The 18,652-nt window shown below is 47.3% G+C and overlaps 1 protein-coding gene across 1 annotated transcript in view; it reads right to left on the minus strand.

The window, feature by feature from the left end:
* The window catches only part of OBSCN (obscurin, cytoskeletal calmodulin and titin-interacting RhoGEF), a 2,124,484-nt gene that overhangs the window by 1,519,415 nt on the left and 586,417 nt on the right, over positions 1 to 18,652 (minus strand). The window contains exons 43-45 of the mRNA XM_078665296.1: positions 13,623 to 13,889; positions 12,815 to 13,081; positions 12,117 to 12,380 (exon numbers count right to left, since the gene is read on the minus strand). Coding sequence (XP_078521422.1) covers positions 12,117 to 12,380; positions 12,815 to 13,081; positions 13,623 to 13,889 — 798 coding nt within the window. The remainder of the gene's footprint in view (positions 1 to 12,116; positions 12,381 to 12,814; positions 13,082 to 13,622; positions 13,890 to 18,652) is intronic.

An 18,652-nucleotide genomic window follows, 5' to 3' on the forward strand; every position in this document is an offset into this window, starting at 1 on the left:
AGCTACTGCATTGCATATCAGACAAATCCACATGTACCCTTGGGTAGGTGGGGGAAAGACTCTTTCGTTTACAGTGTGACAATTGTTATGTTGGTGTAAGAACTGGCTTCAATGTTTGTTCTCTCTTCCTACTAGTTCCATGCTGGAAGCGTGCAACTACCCTCTTCTCTCTTTGTGTGTATTTACATTCCAGACTTGGGGCAGTTTAGAGGTGGACCCCTTTGAGCATCAGCACAATCCTGAGGATTCTGGAAGGTGGAACCTGACACGTGGGATCTATTTTGGATACCACATACCCCGCCTTGTGCCCAAGGTGGATGTGAGGTTGTTTGCCCAGACATTGGAAGTGCATTGCTGACACTCCTAAAGCTGGATAGAGGAGACCTAGATACTGGCAAAAGAGGAGACAAGGCTTCTATAGAAATCCGATAAGATGCTATACTGACGGAACATGCTGGTTATTCTACTGAGCAAAACCAAATGGGATGATGGACGGAGTGTTGAACATTGCAAACACTCACCCCCAGTCAACTGATCTGAGTTTAATCCATCATCATTCTTAAGCTCACTCCGCCACCCCAGTTCAGACATGGCCATATGCAAATCAGTCTGACCCTGTGCCTCATGGGAACAGTCCAGCCTAAACTGCCAAGCCATGTCTTCCGTGGACCGGAAACAAGCATCCTGGGACCGGTTTCTGGCTAATCAGCCGTCATCAGCCAGGCTAGCTTGAATCCAGTGGCAAAGTGAGCAAGGGACCCACGTCTGGGAATACCCTGCCAACTTAGGGCGCACAAAGCAAAACCAAATGGAATGATGGACGGAGTGTTGAACGTTGCAAACACTCACATGCTGTTCCTACCCTTTCCTTCCCTCGCTTGACTATCTCACTAGTCCGTGTGTATTTCTATTCTAGACTTGGGGCAGTCGAGAGGTGGACCCCTTTGAACATCAGCACAATCCTGAGGATTCTGGAAGGTGGAACCTGACACGTGGGATCTATTTTGGATACCACATACCCCGCCTTGTGCCCAAGGTGGATGTGAGGTTGTTTGCCCAGACATTGGAAGTGCATTGCTGACACTCCTAAAGCTGGATAGAGGAGACCTAGATACTGGCAAAAGAGGAGACAAGGCTTCTATAGAAATCCGATAAGATGCTATACTGACGGAACATGCTGGTTATTCTACTGAGCAAAACCAAATGGGATGATGGACGGAGTGTTGAACATTGCAAACACTCACCCCCAGTCAACTGATCTGAGTTTAATCCATCATCATTCTTAAGCTCACTCCGCCACCCCAGTTCAGACATGGCCATATGCAAATCAGTCTGACCCTGTGCCTCATGGGAACAGTCCAGCCTAAACTGCCAAGCCATGTCTTCCGTGGACCGGAAACAAGCATCCTGGGACCGGTTTCTGGCTAATCAGCCGTCATCAGCCAGGCTAGCTTGAATCCAGTGGCAAAGTGAGCAAGGGACCCACGTCTGGGAATACCCTGCCAACTTAGGGCGCACAAAGCAAAACCAAATGGAATGATGGACGGAGTGTTGAACGTTGCAAACACTCACATGCTGTTCCTACCCTTTCCTTCCCTCGCTTGACTATCTCACTAGTCCGTGTGTATTTCTATTCTAGACTTGGGGCAGTCGAGAGGTGGACCCCTTTGAACATCAGCACAATCCTGAGGATTCTGGAAGGTGGAACCTGACACGTGGGATCTATTTTGGATACCACATACCCCGCCTTGTGCCCAAGGTGGATGTGAGGTTGTTTGCCCAGACATTGGAAGTGCATTGCTGACACTCCTAAAGCTGGATAGAGGAGACCTAGATACTGGCAAAAGAGGAGACAAGGCTTCTATAGAAATCCGATAAGATGCTATACTGACGGAACATGCTGGTTATTCTACTGAGCAAAACCAAATGGGATGATGGACGGAGTGTTGAACATTGCAAACACTCACCCCCAGTCAACTGATCTGAGTTGAATCCATCATCATTCTTAAGCTCACTCCGCCACCCCAGTTCAGACATGGCCATATGCAAATCAGTCTGACCCTGTGCCTCATGGGAACAGTCCAGCCTAAACTGCCAAGCCATGTCTTCCCTGGACCGGAAACAAGCATCCTGGGACCGGTTTCTGGCTAATCAGCCGTCATCAGCCAGGCTAGCTTGAATCCAGTGGCAAAGTGAGCAAGGGACCCACGTCTGGGAATACCCTGCCAACTTAGGGCGCACAAAGCAAAACCAAATGGAATGATGGACGGAGTGTTGAACGTTGCAAACACTCACATGCTGTTCCTACCCTTTCCTTCCCTCGCTTGACTATCTCACTAGTCCGTGTGTATTTCTATTCTAGACTTGGGGCAGTCGAGAGGTGGACCCCTTTGAGCATCAGCACAATCCTGAGGATTCTGGAAGGTGGAACCTGACACTTGGGATCTACTTTGGATACCACATACCCCTCCTTGTGCCTAAGGTTGATGTGAGATTGTTTGCCCAGACATTGGAAGTGCATTGCTGACACTCCTAAAGCTGGATGGAGGAGACCTAGATACTGTCAAAAGGGGAGACAAGGCTTCTATAGAAATCCGATAAGATGCTATGCTTAAGCATTGTCATTTGGTTGGTGAGGGTGAAGGGTGGTACTGCGGTCACTTTTGTTCAAGGTGAAAGAGTCATTTTACGTGAGGCCAGATTTTTTTACTCCCCTTGATGACTCTTCAGTGTGACTGATGACAGACAGGCGCAAAAAGCTCAAACCTCTGTGTCTCTCTGTTGTGGATGCTCCAGGCTGAAGCCTAACTTGCTCTGATGAGCATCACTCTACACAGGCTGTGTCTGGAGAGCAACCTAGGGAGGATACTTGAAAGGAGAACCACCCCAACGGGTTCTGAAAGTGTGATCAGTAAATCCGCATCTCCTGTCTGCTTAGATTATATAAAAGTGGGAACCACTGACAACTTGCTGTTCCCGATCCAAGTTCTCTATGACTAAAGAAAAGAGTGCTTCACAGGGTGCTCAGAGAACTTCTGTGCAACTAAAGGTGGTGCCTGCTGACAGCCAGATTTTCAGAAATAAGGGGGCATCACCTGAGTCCACTCTTAGCTGAGAGCACTGATTATCTGCATTGAAGTGCCTAGAAGCCAGCTTGCCTCCCGAGAAACGGAAAACGCCTGCTAACCATGCAGGGTGACTGACTGCCCAGAAGGAGGAAGGTGCAGTGTCACCCTGGTTGATGGGTCTGCAGCAGCTGTGGACTATGACAAGCAATATGTGTGCCCTGGTGGTGCCAGACCCCTGACTCTCTAGTGTTAGTCCTGGCAGGACTTGTGAACCTGTGGTATGACCCAAGCCACTGTGCATGAGCAGTGACATTGTGGCATGACCTGAGCCAGTAAACCTGACCTGTAAAGTTGCGGTGTGACCTGATCCACTGTGTCTAGAGATTGAAAGTACAGCATTGTACAGCTTTGTCCTAATCAGCAGCACCTGCGCCCTGTCGCAGCATGGGCCAATGCTGCTCTGAGATCTTAGAATGTAGAAAGCAGTGATACACCATCAAACCAGTGAGGTTTTATAGAGCCCTCAGCATCTGTGCATGTCAGCCAATCCAGACGGGAAAGCCCACGCGGGGCTGCCCCGAACAGCCGCCGGACAAGCCGAGAGAAGATCCAGCACTCCTCTGAGCAGCCCGCCTTGACTGTAGTGCACCACCAAACGCAATTGCTGAAAAGGATAAGAAGAACTGCAGAATTGCACTCATCCCAGAAGAGAGTGAGTGCCCGAGCAAGCATTTGCAGAGCAGGCTGGATCAAGCACCTGCAGAGCCGGCTGGCTGCCTGAATAGCACCAGACCATTAATGGACTGAAAGACTTGTTATGCGAGAGGCAGTGAAATCAATTTAAAACACTAAGCTAAGACAAGAATTCCGATGTAACCTGCACCTGATCCTAATAACGCCAGAATGAGAGCTGAGGAAGGACCTGTCTGAAACATAAGGGTGGGAACAGAGTCAATAGCGAGAGGAAGCGCCAACCTACTCTAGCGTCAGGAAACTAAATTTCATTGTGCGATATATATATATATATTTTTTTAAACTTTATTTTTGGGTTTTACATCGATAACCTTCATCAAAGAGTGCATTATAGTTGCACATTACAAGTTATGCTCACAATATATGTGTAGAGTTGATCACCGGTACATACATCACAATATGGCAATATAATAGCAACATTAGTCATTTAAATAGTGCAATCAATTATACCTTGTACCATGGTAAGGCCTCAAACCACTGAATTGTATCCCATGAGAGATGAGGTCATCACATTATCAGTACGTTGAAATAGAAAGTGTTCTCTATACGTAGGTTCCGACACAGAGGCCTCTGAGTAGGAAGGTCTAGTGTCCGCTTGTAAAAACATTTTCCACCCTCCCAAGAGCATGCCCAAGGTGGCTTCCACAACACCTCGGACCACATGATGACAACTCACGGCTGTTCATATGGTGTAGAGTATCCCTATGAGATGGTAAGGGGGGGATCTTAGACCGGTGATCTCTCTCCGGTATCGGTATTATCTTGGGATAGGTAACATTGCAAAGGGGCCCATATATCGCCAAGCCGTGAAGTTGTTGGCAACAATTCAGAATATGTGTTTAACTGTTCCTGGCAATAAGTTAGATCATGTAGCCAGTCCTTGAATTTAGGGGCCCTGCCCCATCGACACGCAACTCTTCTTTTTGCCACTAGGAGAGCCAGAGCAACAAACTTGCGGTGTGCCGCCTGTAGGGGCTCTACGTACCCTAAGAGTGCCAGAACTGGGGAGGGAGTTATCTCAGTGTGAATCATTTTGGACAGCGCAGCGAGTACCTGAACCCAGTAGAGTCGGACTGCATCGCATGTCCACACAAGATGTAAGAAGTCAGCTCCTGGAGCATGGCATCTATCACAGTTGTCAGTGGTGCGAAGTTGAAGTCTACACAGTCGGGCCAGGGTGTAATACAGGCGATGTAAGAACTTATAATGTATAATTCTATGTCTACTGCTAGCAGAGATGCGTTCTGTTTGCTGGAGGCAAAATGCCCAATGCTTGTCTGTGAGGGGCCTGTCCAGATCTAGGTCCCATTTCAGTTTGGCTGCCAAAGGCGGGTAATCTATTTGTGTATGCACTGTCCTGTATATTGTCGACACTAGCCTGCAAGGGTTGTCAGTTTGGAGTATAAGCTGCAAAGGGACTAAGGCCATAGGTTCATTTGGAAAATCAGGTGTAAGTGCTCTCAGTCCTTGACGGAGCCTAATGTATAGAAAAATTTCAAGCGGAGATGGTTGTATGCCTTCATACAAATGTTCCATGGAGCGAAACGTACCATTGTGATAGAGGTCCCCCCAGGTTACCACATGAATCCTGTGGAGCAGTTTGCAGAATCCTCTTTCCTGCAATAAGGGCATATTTGGGTGGTAGGCCAGTGGCAATAATGGGGCAAAGTGCATTGCCACTTCCAGTCTAGCAGCCAGTCGGGTCCATGCGGTAGCTGTGCTCAGTACTGTTGTGGGCGTTTTGTCCCTGCCGGGTACCACAGCGTAGAGTGCACCCTCTATTGGGATAGGATGGGCCAACCAGTGCTCAGCGGCGAGCTGGGCCATATATCTAGGTTGATTAACCCAGAAATAGGCATAATGAGCTTGAGCTGCCTGATAATATAGTTCAAAATCCGGTACACCAAAACCGCCCTGGGTATAGGGCCGAATCAGGGTGTCCCATTTTAGACGAGGGGACTTCCCGCCGCATACAAGTTTAATGAGCTCTGAACGGAGCTGTTGGAAAAAGGACCTGCCGGGGTAGAACGGAATATTCAAAAAAAGGTAAAGTAGTTGTGGGAGGATCACCATTTTGATCAATGATGTTCTACCTGCCATAGAAAGAGGCAAGGTAATCCAACGTGTTACATTATCAATAATGCGATTCATAGTAGTGCCATAGTTGGCACGCATTAGCTCATCTCTATCCTTTTCTATGTGTATACCTAAGTATTTAAAATCTCCGTCACTCCAGGTAATAGGATAATTCAAGTCAAAGCGTGTTGTGGAAGGTGTAAGCGAAAATATGCAAGATTTACCCCAATTAATCTGAACACCTGAGAGTCTACCAAATTGTATGAATTCCCTAAGAATGGGGTTTAGGTTGTCGCTCGGATCACGTATATACAAAGTGATGTCATCAGCATACATCGATATTAGTATTTGCCGTTGAAAACAACGTAGTGCACTGTCTCTATGATGTTGTCGTAGTTTGGCGGCCAAAGGTTCCGTAGCTAACGCGAATAGGAGAGGCGAAAGGGGACACCCCTGCCTGGTCCCCCTGGTGATGGGGAATGCCTCAGACAGTCTGCCATTAATAAGTACTCTGGCCATCGGGCGCTCATAAAGGAGCCGCATCCAGAAGATGAAAATCGCTGGAAAGCCCATCCTCTCCAAGACTCGAAACACATAATCCCACTCAAGGGAATCAAATGCCTTAGTGGCATCGAGGAAAACGGCTGCCATTGGTTGGCCTTCGTGCACTGAATTGAGGACTTAAAAAAAAGTACGCAAATTATGTGAGGTGGCCCTGCCAGGCACAAATCCGGATTGATCAGGTAGTATCAGGGTAGGGAGCAGAAAGGCTGATACGGTTAGCAATAAGTTTGGCGAGTACCTTAACATCACAATTCAGCAATGAGAGCGGACGGTAAGAGTCACATTTGTTTGCAGGTTTGCCGGGTTTGAGTAATGATGTAATAAGTGCAATCCTCATAGACGGTGGCAGATGGCCTACCTCAAGAGCGTCCTCATAAACCTCACGCAACACTGGGGCCATAAAGTCAATGTAGGTTTTATAAAATTCTATTGGGATTCCATCTAATCCTGTGGCTTTCCCTGACCGCATACCCATAATTGCTTCTCTTACTTCATCTAATTCAAAGGGCGTACTAAGAAAGGCCCTTTGGGCATCGCTAAGCCAGCCCAGGGAGACGTCAGCTAGGTAGTCTTGCAGCCGAAGTTCACCCACTCTAGAGGAAGTGTATAATGTGCTGTAATGTGACACAAAGGAGTTGAGGATTTGTGTAGTGTCCCGAATCACCACACCGTCTGGGTCTTCGAGTTCTAGTACAATATTGGGTGCGCGTGCCAGTTTAATCGTGGAAGCCAAGGCCTTTCCTGGTCGCTCGCCTTCGCCATAACGGCGAGCGGTCCAGTATTTGCCTCTAAATTTCGATTCCCTTGTGGCTTCAGGAGTATATTCGGAGATTTTTTCTCGTACCCTCAGGAGGACGGAGTCAGTGGGAGCAGTAGCCAATAACGTTTCTAGGCATTTAAGGTCTTTTTCTAAGGTCATTATTCGGGCAACAATGGTCTTTAAGACCCCAGCCCCTTTAGCAATGCAAATCCCTCTTAACGTCACCTTGAATGCGTCCCAAATAGTTTCAACATCTCTAACTGAATCTTTATTCCTCCTGAAAAAATCCAGACATTCATCTCGAAGTTCCTCTTGAAAGGTGATGTCTAGTAACATCGTGGGTTGCATCCGCCAAGCACTTGTGGGGGGGCCTAAGTCAGCTGAGCGCAGTGTGATTTTCACAGGGGAGTGATCCGAATATGTTCTTGGGAGGTGCTGTGATCGAGCAAGCGAGGTATAAAGCTGCAGCGTTAGGAATATATAGTCAAGTCTGGCCCATGAGCGCGCTTGTGCTGTAAAGTGTGTGTCCTCCTTCATATCGACGTGGAGGCGTCTCCAGGCGTCTACCAAACTGTGGTCCGTAATTACAGCACGCAGTTCCGCTCGTGCTTTAGTGTAGTGTTGTGGGGGTGGGTGTGACCTGTCCAGTGTAGGATCTAGTGTGGTATTAAAGTCTCCTCCCCAAATGAGGTGGTGTGGTCCCGTCCCCACAATCGCCGCCCATAGCTCAGTAAAGAACCCCGGGTCGTCAACGTTGGGACCGTAGCAGCACACCACTGTGACCGCTATGTGCCCTAGTCTACCCCACATCATGCAGTATCGCCCCTGAGAGTCCACCTTGGACCCAGCCATGATAAAGGGTGTGCCTCTTTTTACCAAGATTGCCGTGCCCCTAGCGTATGTAGAGAAAGATGAGAACACAGTGTGGATCGCCCATCTGTTAGCAAAAGTGTGAGTGCTTTGCGTCCTGAAGTGAGTTTCCTGTAGAAAGGCTATGTGTACTGAGTGGCGATCCAGGTACGATAGAACCTGCCGCCGTTTCCTGGGATCCCCAAGACCTCCTACATTCCACGTTAAAATATTTATGTCAGTGTCCCCCTTGAGTGGTGTAGAGCCTCATCTCCCAAAAGGTCATTCGCCGATGGCAAGTGACCAATCACTCTGAATCTTAGCATGGTATGTATGCCGGTGTCCATCCATATCCTGGTGCTTGTGTGTGTAACCTGCACTGCGAGAATGCCTTCTCGCATACAACCACAAAATCCTGTTGTGTCAAGATTTAGCAACTCGGTAGGTTTCGTGACTAACATTAGTACGTAACATTGTAACCAAACAATCCCCCATTCCCCACTGTGCAACAACCCCAACAGTCCGGCTCTAGAAACCGTTAAAAAGTCAATTACATTCAATTCGATATGTCCCATCGAACCCTGCGCAAGGTACCACCCTCTCAACTTCCCACATCGCAGAAACTCAGAAAACACTATTATAAGCAGTGCGATGAGTCTGACACGATATTGTGCAAGATACCACCTCCCACCCTCCCAGCATCGCCACGCCTCACAGTGTATTCGGACAGATATCAAAATGCAAGACGTATCAGCATTCAAGGTGAAAGTAAAGCATACATTAGTTGCCGCGGTATGAAAGTGCCGGAGCACACACCGCCAACAGACAACTGCAGGTATTGCAACAAGGAGTCCAAGAAAGCCAGGGAAGATAGCACCAAGGTCCCATTTCGCTCCAATCAGCGCGCTACCACCCCCCTCCCACTGAAGCAACCCCAACTTGCCAGCAGCCCCATCCCACCCCCCACCCTTAACAATTCCAAAACAACCCAGCATTTGCATCAATGTCAACAGGTGCAATGGGGTATTCCCTACGGGGTGCAACCTAGTCGCGCACATAGCCACCCCCCACACCTCGCCCATCCTGTTCGGCCACATTGGGGCGCAATCAAGGTAGTGTGGGGGGGGGTGCCTGGAATACTTTACCACCATAGTCCAGTGCTCATCCGGTGACCTCCAAACATCAAGCGAAACGTCTTTTACGTTAGTCCTTCCAGGGGACCTGAGATGGACGCTCATGGGATAGAGCAGCACTCGGGCATGTAGTGTCTAATATTACTCATCTTCATTTGCCGAGTGGAAATCTTCTTGTCTGTCATCACCATTGCGCCTGTTCCCAGCACGGTCTCGTTTTAGTTTCTTCACAAATTCTTCCACCTGCTGTGGGCTTGTAAAGAAGTGCTGTTTAGCTTGATGTGTCACTCTCAATTTAGCTGGGTACAGTAGTGCATAGTCCACTTGTAGTGCTCGGAGCTTTTTCTTGACTTCCAGGAATTTACGACGCTGTTCCTGCACCACAGGGGTGAAGTCCGGATAAATGGAGAAGCTGACCCCCTCACACGTAAGGGTGTGGTTGGTGCGTGCCGCCCTCAATGCTGTATCACGATCTCGATAACTCAGGAGTCTCGCAATGATGGGTCGTGGCGGGGCTCCAGGATCAGGCCTCGGCCCCAGTGACCGGTGCGCCCTTTCAACAATAAATTGTTTGGAGAATGCTTCAGGTCCAATCGCCGCAACGAGTATCTTCTCCACATATTCCTCCATGCGCCCCGTGTTGGTCGACTCTGGCACTCCTATCACGTGAATGTTATTGCGACAACTTCGGGCTTCCAACTCCTCATTCTTAGCAGCTATGACCCTGAGAACATTGTCCATTCTCGAAAGTTGCGTCGTGTGTGAGGCCGTGGTGTCATCATTCTCGGATATGCGTCGTTCAGTTGCAGTGATGCGCTCTTCGTGAACATCCATTTTTTGAACCATGGCGTCCATTCTCGATGACATCCTGTCAACTTTGTCCACTATAGTGGCGAATCCCTGCCGCATTTCCTGCATCATCTGTTGCAGTTCAGACGTAACGGGGTTGGAGCCAGTTTCCGTCGCCGAGAGGGTCTGAGAATTTCCCGCATCTTGTGTGCTTCGTAGTCCCTTCTTGGACGTGACGGAGTCAAACGATAGTTTGGGCTGCCGATTGTCTGGTTTGCCCATGGCCGGCCTCTTGTAGGGACTTGACGCAGATGGTGAGATACGCTTTTCACGGTTGCCGCGGAGTGGGCTGGAGTCCGTATTCATTAGTAAGAGCCACTCGCCATGCAGCCCCCTTGTGTAAATACGGTGAGGTTTGTGAGGAGCTAGAATAATCCTGTGACAGTAGTGAGCACGCAGTCAATAGTCTGAGTTGGGAGAGTAGCCACAGCACAGGTAGTGTTAGCTGGGAGGAGGCCGATCAAGGTTAATGAATGCTATACTTATTATTAGTTCCTATAGTCCAGGATGCAGGGGCGCATAGTGATCGGCGGCAGTCTAGGCGTGCGATGCAAGTCACCCCCTTGTATCAGCAAGCATCTCCCATGGCACACGCAGGGGATAGTAGGAACGCGGGGGCCCAAAAAACGCAGATTAATGCCATATAGCGCTTATTTCGGCCACCAGAATGCCGCAGAAAGGCGGGCGATCTCTCAGGTCTTAGCCGGCAGGACAGAGGTCTATATCTCCTCAATTTGCGGCCTTCCAGGCGTGGGGTAGTGGCGATTGCCCAACAGCCGCTAATTATTTGCAGTACCTGCTGCAGGGGGGGGGGCGACAACCGATCACACCACAGCAGGACGCTGTCTCCACCAGCCAAGGGCCTCACGATGTCTCCTAGTCACTCCGGGGTGCGCAGTTATTAGGCCTCGGTGTGGGATAGAAGGGAGGGCGGCCCAGCAGCCAGGGTCAGTGCCCCTATCTGTAACGTCCGGGTATAGAGCGGGTCAGTGCTGAGAGTCAACAGCCAAAGATCAGGTTGGTCAGGTGTAATCGCAGGGCAGTGACGTGTAACAATGTCCACGCAGTATGGCCGTTCCGCTCCTAGGCCGTTCGTCTCCCGCTATGCACAGCGCCCCCGTGCCGGCAGCAGCAGTTGCGAGTCAGGGCAACAAATGCGCAGCAGCCGGCGGTAGTATCGCCACAGGTCTCTCCCGGTTCACTCAGAGGGTCTTACTTGGACTCGGCGCCGTCAGAAAGCCGCTCCACCGGAGTGTTCTTTTCGGGGCCCAATCGCCCCATGGTGCGCCGCGGTCTATCGTAGGCTGCCGAACCCGCCAGCCCCTCCAGGCGATCTCGGGCTCGGCTCCGGCCGAAAACTCCGGACCTCGTAACTTCAAATCGGCAAGTCGTAGGGCGCTGAAAGTTTCACCGAGGCTACATAGATGTAGTCTCCTTGTCCGAAAGTGGTCAGGACGAGCAGAGGCGGTGGAAAAGGAGGATAAATACCGGATTTTGTATCCAGGCTGCAGGAGCCTCACATAAGTGCGGCCATACTGCTTGTGCGCCCTCTAGCGCCCCCCCATTATGCGATATTTATGCATATGATTACACATCAGTCTCTCTTCTGAGCCTATGTCCACACAATGCTTCCTTCTTAATCAGTCTAACAGAAGTTGTATTTTATTGTTTTCAGTTCTCATGCACTCAGGACTGTGACAGGAGCTGCATCCGAAGTAGTGCTGACTTCATAAAATTCAAAACCTGACACTCTCACACAGCACCTTCTGTGTCTCAAAGGTGGGGACAGGGGGCAAAACAATTGTTAGTTTCATAGAAAAAAACAAAAAAGTGCACTACTGTGGAAAGAAAAAGATCTTGAAGAGAAAAAGTCAGAAAAAGACAAGAGCCCTTTACAGTGACTAGCATAAACTGAAGACTTGCATGCTGTGAAACAAAAAGGACAGAAACATGACAGGAATGTAATAGTGCAGGACTCGGCCAAGGGCATGCAGTGCACGATATAAGAAGATGACAAATCTTGTTTTGAGGAGCAAGTGTTCACTAGTGAATACTGAAAATTACCAGTGACTGTGACAGTGGCTGTGGTCTGCTGCTCTCCACACAAACAAGTGTAGTCCCCTTCATCTTTGACATCAAGATTGTGGATCAGCAGCTCAGCAACAGTTCCCTCCTGACTCATTCCATATTTCTCACTTTGCCTCAGGGTTCTATGCCCTTTCTTCCACTCTACTGGAGCCACCTTGTTCAGTTCACAACAAAGAGCAACTGTGTCACCTTCTGTGGCATCCGTGTCCTTCAAATCCTCTTTAAAATATGCAGGAAGCACTGCAGGGGAGGCAGAACCGGTAAAAATCGCATTACATTCTGAAGCCTGGGCACAAATTGTGTTTTTTCTAGAAAGATGCTCCAATTATTACATTTTCCCAGGGTGAACATCAGCAAAAGCCTTCTTAAAAGTTGTCAAGAAGATCCAATTGTACGAAGAAAATGAAAAAAGTAATAGGATATATAAATATGCAATTTGGCATGCACACATATGACAGTTATTAACAAGGGACAAGCCAGACAAGCTATTTAATAGGTGATTTCTTAAAATAACTATCTTCACAGCAGGCAAAGGTCCATCAGAACATTGTTGACACTAAGAGATGTGTGGCGGTACTCGAAAAAACATAAGGTGTTTGGATAAGATAAAGAGGAATAATTCAAATTCTGTAAGCAATACACTAAATGGTAGAACAATATTTTTTATATTTTACCATTTACTCTTAAAGTTGCTGTAGTTTTCTGGTCCCCACACACACAAGTATATTCTCCTGCATCCTCGATATCTAAGGCTCGAATGACAAGTTCAGCAATGGGACCCTCTTGCCTCAAAGTGTGTTTGTCGCTTGGTCTGATGGTGGTGTGTCCTTTCTTCCACGCCACCAGAGCGGCTGCTTTGTTCAGCACACAGTATAGAGTGGCTGCTTCCCCTTCTGTGCCCTGTGTGTTCCTCAGCTCTTCTTTAAAGAGGATTGGCAGTGCTAGGAGATGAACAGAGAATGATGCCACAAAGTAAGTGCTCACAGCCACAGGTTTCCCTCCAAAGTTGGGAACAAATTACTCACATGAATACAGCGGAAGACGTAAATCAACATAAAGGACACAATTCGGGGAATAAAAACAGTTACATCTTCTGGATGAATAGTAATGTGTCAGATATCAAAGCACTTAACTATCAATAGAAAATTGGGCAAGGTGATCTCCCAAGAGGATTTGTGCTGTTCATTCTCAGAAATATTTTCTCCTAAAGACAAAGAACAAGGATCTCAAGATTACACAAAGCATTCTTTAAATGTGGGAAGTTGCTGCTTCTGCTGTTCATATAAATGACAAAATATAATTTAGCTATCCACAAATGTTGGTAAAAAATGTCTAAACCTTAATGTTGAAACACAAAATAGGTGATGGTGATCACCTTTCATCATCATCAAGAATATCATGGTCTTTATAACTGTGAAAACTGCTTGATTTATTGTTCCATCACAAGGTTTTGTTTGAAAAATTGAATGTTGAGGTTTTTACCATTCACTGTCACAGCAGCTGTTGTCTTTATGTCTCCGCACACACATGTGTAATCACCAGCATCCTTAACGTCAAGATCACGGATAACCAACTCGACTAAGGATCCCTCCTGTCTCATTATGTATTTCTCGCTTGGCTCCAGGGTCTTTTGGTCCTTCTTCCACTCCACTGGAGCGGCTTCTTTGGTCAACGTGCAGTGCAAAGTGGCTGTTTCACCCTCTGACACTTGGTAGTTCTTCAGCTCTTCTTTGAAAATTGCTGGACACTCTGAGGGATGTGAATGAGAAGTGAGTACATTAGAAAAAGCAAACCCAAAGCCAATGGTGTTCCCTTTTCCATACCAATTTTCTGTTGTTTTCCCAACATGTATTATTCAATAATTAAAATTAGTTGGTTCTAAATCAATTGTCATCTTAGACAGTGATGGGCATCCGACCAAAAATGGTGGCTTGGTGCTACAACTTATGAAGGAAATTTCATGGTAGGGTAACACATTTGAGGTAACTTATTCACCACAGCAGCCTTAGTGTAATTTCTTCAGCCACGGAGCACCACCTCCTTCCTATATTGCATAAGTTACATTAAATTCCCATGGAGGTCAGGTCATTATTTAAGAAAGACATCCTGGCATAAAAAGTCACCTATTCCAATTTATCTTGATAGAAAATTTGGTTATCTTATAGCAATATAGAGAATCTTTGAAATAATTTTTCATTCAGGGGATTAAGATTCTAGATGAAAATAAAACCTCTTGGTCTTCTTTAGGGACATTAACTTTTAGAATACACTACTGCTCGATCTCACAGCTCTGCCATTTCAAAAAAGCACTGGAAGCTCATCTGTTTGTACTAAATGTAGGGCGATCTATGTACGTATTGCTTCTTTTGGAGACAGTCATTGGTTATACACGTGTAGTTCAGATTGTGTTCCTTTTGTGTAAATAATTGTACTTCTCTATTTTTTGTTTTGTAACAATCGTTTGTACAGTACATCCTTCAGACGCCATGGCTCTAACCTACTTGCTAAAGGCATGTTGCTACAATAAGGTATTTTTTCCAGAAGTGTGTACACTCCTGTTACCATTCCTCTATGGGGTACAAATTAGCTCTATGCCCCCGTTCAAACAAGGATGGTACTATTAGCGGTGTACGGCCCCAACACAGAGACACCTGAATTTTTCAATGAGCTCTGGGGCAAAATAGCTCAAACACGATGTGACTCTATAATATAGGGGGGGGTGACTTAAACACTACCGTTGACGATTCCCTAGACCTCAAGGGCGCATCCCGTAAGCTGCACGCCAGCGCCACATTAAACACATTAACAAGGGACATCGAACTAGTAACTATTTGGAGGCAGTGGCACCCAGACGAAACAGAGGGCACATGTATCACGACACAACACTCTGCATGGTTCCGTATAGATTTTAGCCAATATCCGAAGATGTGGCCACATGGACCTCAGAGGTAAAACACCTCCCTAGGACCCTATCTGATCACGCCCCCTGCCTGCTCCGTCTGTTGATACCAATAGCGCCCAGCCGGCCTTTTCAGTGGAGACTCCCGTCCAGGGCTCTGCTGGACAATGCATTCTGTGAGGAAATAAAAAGAGACATCCTTGAATATTTTTCGCTTAATGAGGGGTCGGTGTTGTCTTCATCCTCTCTATGGAAGGCTTTCAAATTGGTCGTCCGAGGACGGTGCATAGCCAGACACGCCTGTGTCCTTAAGGCCCATAGACAAACACTCGAGCGGTTTGAAACCCAGATCCAAAGATTTGAACTCAACTACTACAATTCCAACGATCCTATGCTCCTTCCTTTCATCAGAAGTAAGCTAACCAAGTTTGAGGAAGAAGCGTAGAGCGAAGTCAAATACCTAGGCAAACACACACAGGCTAGAAAGTATGGGGAGGGAAACCGACCAGGTAAATACTAGCCTTCATTCTTAAACCACTGCACACTACAGATTATATCACCAAATTAACAGATGACACCCAACAGCCCATAAGGGGTCCCCAAGAAATAGTGGAACACCTCACATGTTTCTATTCTGGCCTGTACACCTCCAAACACCCAGGCCTACCAGAGGACATCCAATCATACTTTGACTCGATTGAACTGTCATGGCTGGGTGGAGCCCACCGAGCATATCTGGATGTACTGTTCACTATGGATGACGTAATACAAGTCATTAATAACCTTCCAAACAACAAGGCCCCTAGACTGCATGGTCTTCCAGCCTCATTTTATAAATGCTATGCATCGATCTTAGCTTCTCACCTAGAGGAGGTTTACCAGGACTCAATCGAAAAGGGCAAACTTCACCCCCATGCTATGAGAAGCAAGCATACTTCTGCTACTTAAACCTGATAAAGCCCCTAATCTATGTGACTCATACCGCCCGCTATCCCTCATAAACACCGACAACAAAACATACGCCAAGCTATTAGCCAACAGACTTCAGCCGCTCTTGCCACTTATTGCCAGACCCGTTCAATAAGGGTTCATACCCGGGAGATGGACTGCCCACAATCTACGTACTTTTTTTCGATACGCCACTATCTTGACCCCCAAACATCTGCAGTGGCTGCACTCCTTGACGCCACTAAGGCCTTTGACTCACTAGAGTGGCCATTCCTATTTGCGGTATTAACAAGATTAGGCATCAGCCCACTTTTCATACAACAAATCAAACTGCTATACACAGACCCTACCGCATGACTATGAGTAAACAGTCAAATATCCAACGCAATCACAATTACATGCGCACCCACACAAGAGTGCCCCCTCACCCCTTTACTCTTCGCAAATACGATGGAAACACTCGCAGCGTGACTCGGGCAGCATCATGCAGCCAGGGGACTGGGTTTTTCATCTAGTTGAATCAGCATATCACAGTATACAGATGACATCACTCTTTACATTAATAACCCTCAAGAAAATTTCCACCGACACTCCGGGAGATTACTAAATTCGGAAGCAATTCGGGCATTCTGATAAACTGGAAGAAATCCACGCTATTCCCACTGACTGACAACACCGAACCATTTGAACCTGACTATCCGCTCCTGTGGGTGGAGGGCCCTGTTAAGTATCTGGGAATCTGGCTAAGTAGGGACACCCAAGAACTATGGAACATGAACCTTGGCCGTGCCATCATCTGGCTCGAGGGGAAAATCTAAATTTGGTCCAAATTGCCACTGACTTTAGCGGACAGAATAGCGATAACTAAAATGATAGTCCTCCCCAAATTTCTGTATAACTTTGTAAACCACCCTCTTATACTCACTCAATCATTCTTTAATACCATGCGTTCCCTGATGATCTCCCTAGTGTGTGCGGGTGGGCAGGCCAGGGTCACCTGGAAAACGCTGACGCTCTCACAAAATCGAGGTGGACTGGGAGTGCCTGATATTCCTCTCTACGCCTACTGCGCACAGGCACAGTTTTTCCACTACTGGGTACACCCGACCCCATTCCAGCCCCACATGGCGGTTGAGCTTGATGTTGCTGCGCCTACTCCCCTAGAGTTCACTATATACAGGTCATACAAACACCCCGACACATCATAGAGACAACGTAAATGCTGAGATGGGCCTGGGACGGACTGCACCTGAGAGCCAAAACCAAAATAATATTTGTCCCCTCGAGGCCCCCGTCTAGAAATCCACAAATGCCCCCACTGGAAGATCAGGGCGCCACAGTAAGAGCACGGAGAATGGGGATTACTAACTATGCAGACACCACAGTAAGAGCACGGAGAATGGGGATTACTAACTATGCAGATCTATACCCTGAAGATGTATGTCTGGAGCCACCATCCCGACTGACACACCGCCTCCCAGCTTCTCTGATATACTGCTATACCACCGCATACGCGCCACATGACGCCAGCTGAACAGCACATTTCCCGGCCCCCCTCCAGTCCTACAGGCCTTGGAGCACATAATTACCACTACTACACCACGCAGGTTGATCACAAGGCTGTACACATCCATGCAGAAGCATTATCCAGTGGTGACGCCCAAAAATAGAGAAAATTGGAACACTGAAATACACCCACAAATTACTGAAGAGCAATGGAAATTCTGCTGTGCGCAACTCAAGCAGCTATCCCCCAATTACAAACTCGGACTGATTCACTTTACATTTCTGAACTGATACTACAGAACACCAAAACAGCTGCACCGCATGGGAGCCCAGGCTAACACAGAGTGTTGGAAATGTCACATGGATCAGGCAACCTTTCTACACGTAGCCTGGGAATGCCCCTCATTGCCAAATACTGGATCGAAATCTTTCACAAAATAGACGAAATACTCACAACACAACTGGAGCCTCTGCCCCTACTGGGGCTACTGGGATACGTCAAAAATGCCCCAATCAAGATTCACAGACTCCTGCTATGCTGTTGCTGCTGGCGAAACACAGGGTTGCCATGAAATGGGGTAGATCAAGTCCCCCCTTAGTTAAAGACTGGGTCCTAGATGTTACATTTTGTCAAGAGCAACTGACCGCTTTTTGGGAAATGTTGCCCAACGCTTCAAGGCCTAAAGACATATGAGGTCCTTTCCTCACATGGATGAGGGTGCAGAACCAGGGAGAATCAAGCCCAGCATTATTGCCGACTGGCTAAACAGTAGAAAAACCATCAAATCGATATCCTACACCGACTCGCAAATTACCCCACCTCTTTACACCAAACTACAGAATCACCCACCCAAGGAATTACATTAACCCCGCAGACATGTAAGAGTCCAGGTATATATACCTTATAAGTCAAAAAGGTCAAGCTAACTACTATATGTTGAAACACATGACTAGCTGTAATCACGTTCTTTTTCCTATCACACTATGTATTCTGAGCTGATACACCTGTTTAAATATGTCTTGTAAACATTGAAAATATAACAGCATTGCTATTTACGCTGGTACCGATTTATTATAACAGAATGTATATTAATAAAATGCCAATAAAAACAAAAAAAAAGAAATGCAAGCACGATGTCATTCAGTCATGAGATGAGAT

Source organism: Lissotriton helveticus, chromosome 10 (genome assembly GCF_964261635.1).
Source record: "Lissotriton helveticus chromosome 10, aLisHel1.1, whole genome shotgun sequence".
Lineage (NCBI taxonomy): Eukaryota > Metazoa > Chordata > Amphibia > Caudata > Salamandridae > Lissotriton > Lissotriton helveticus.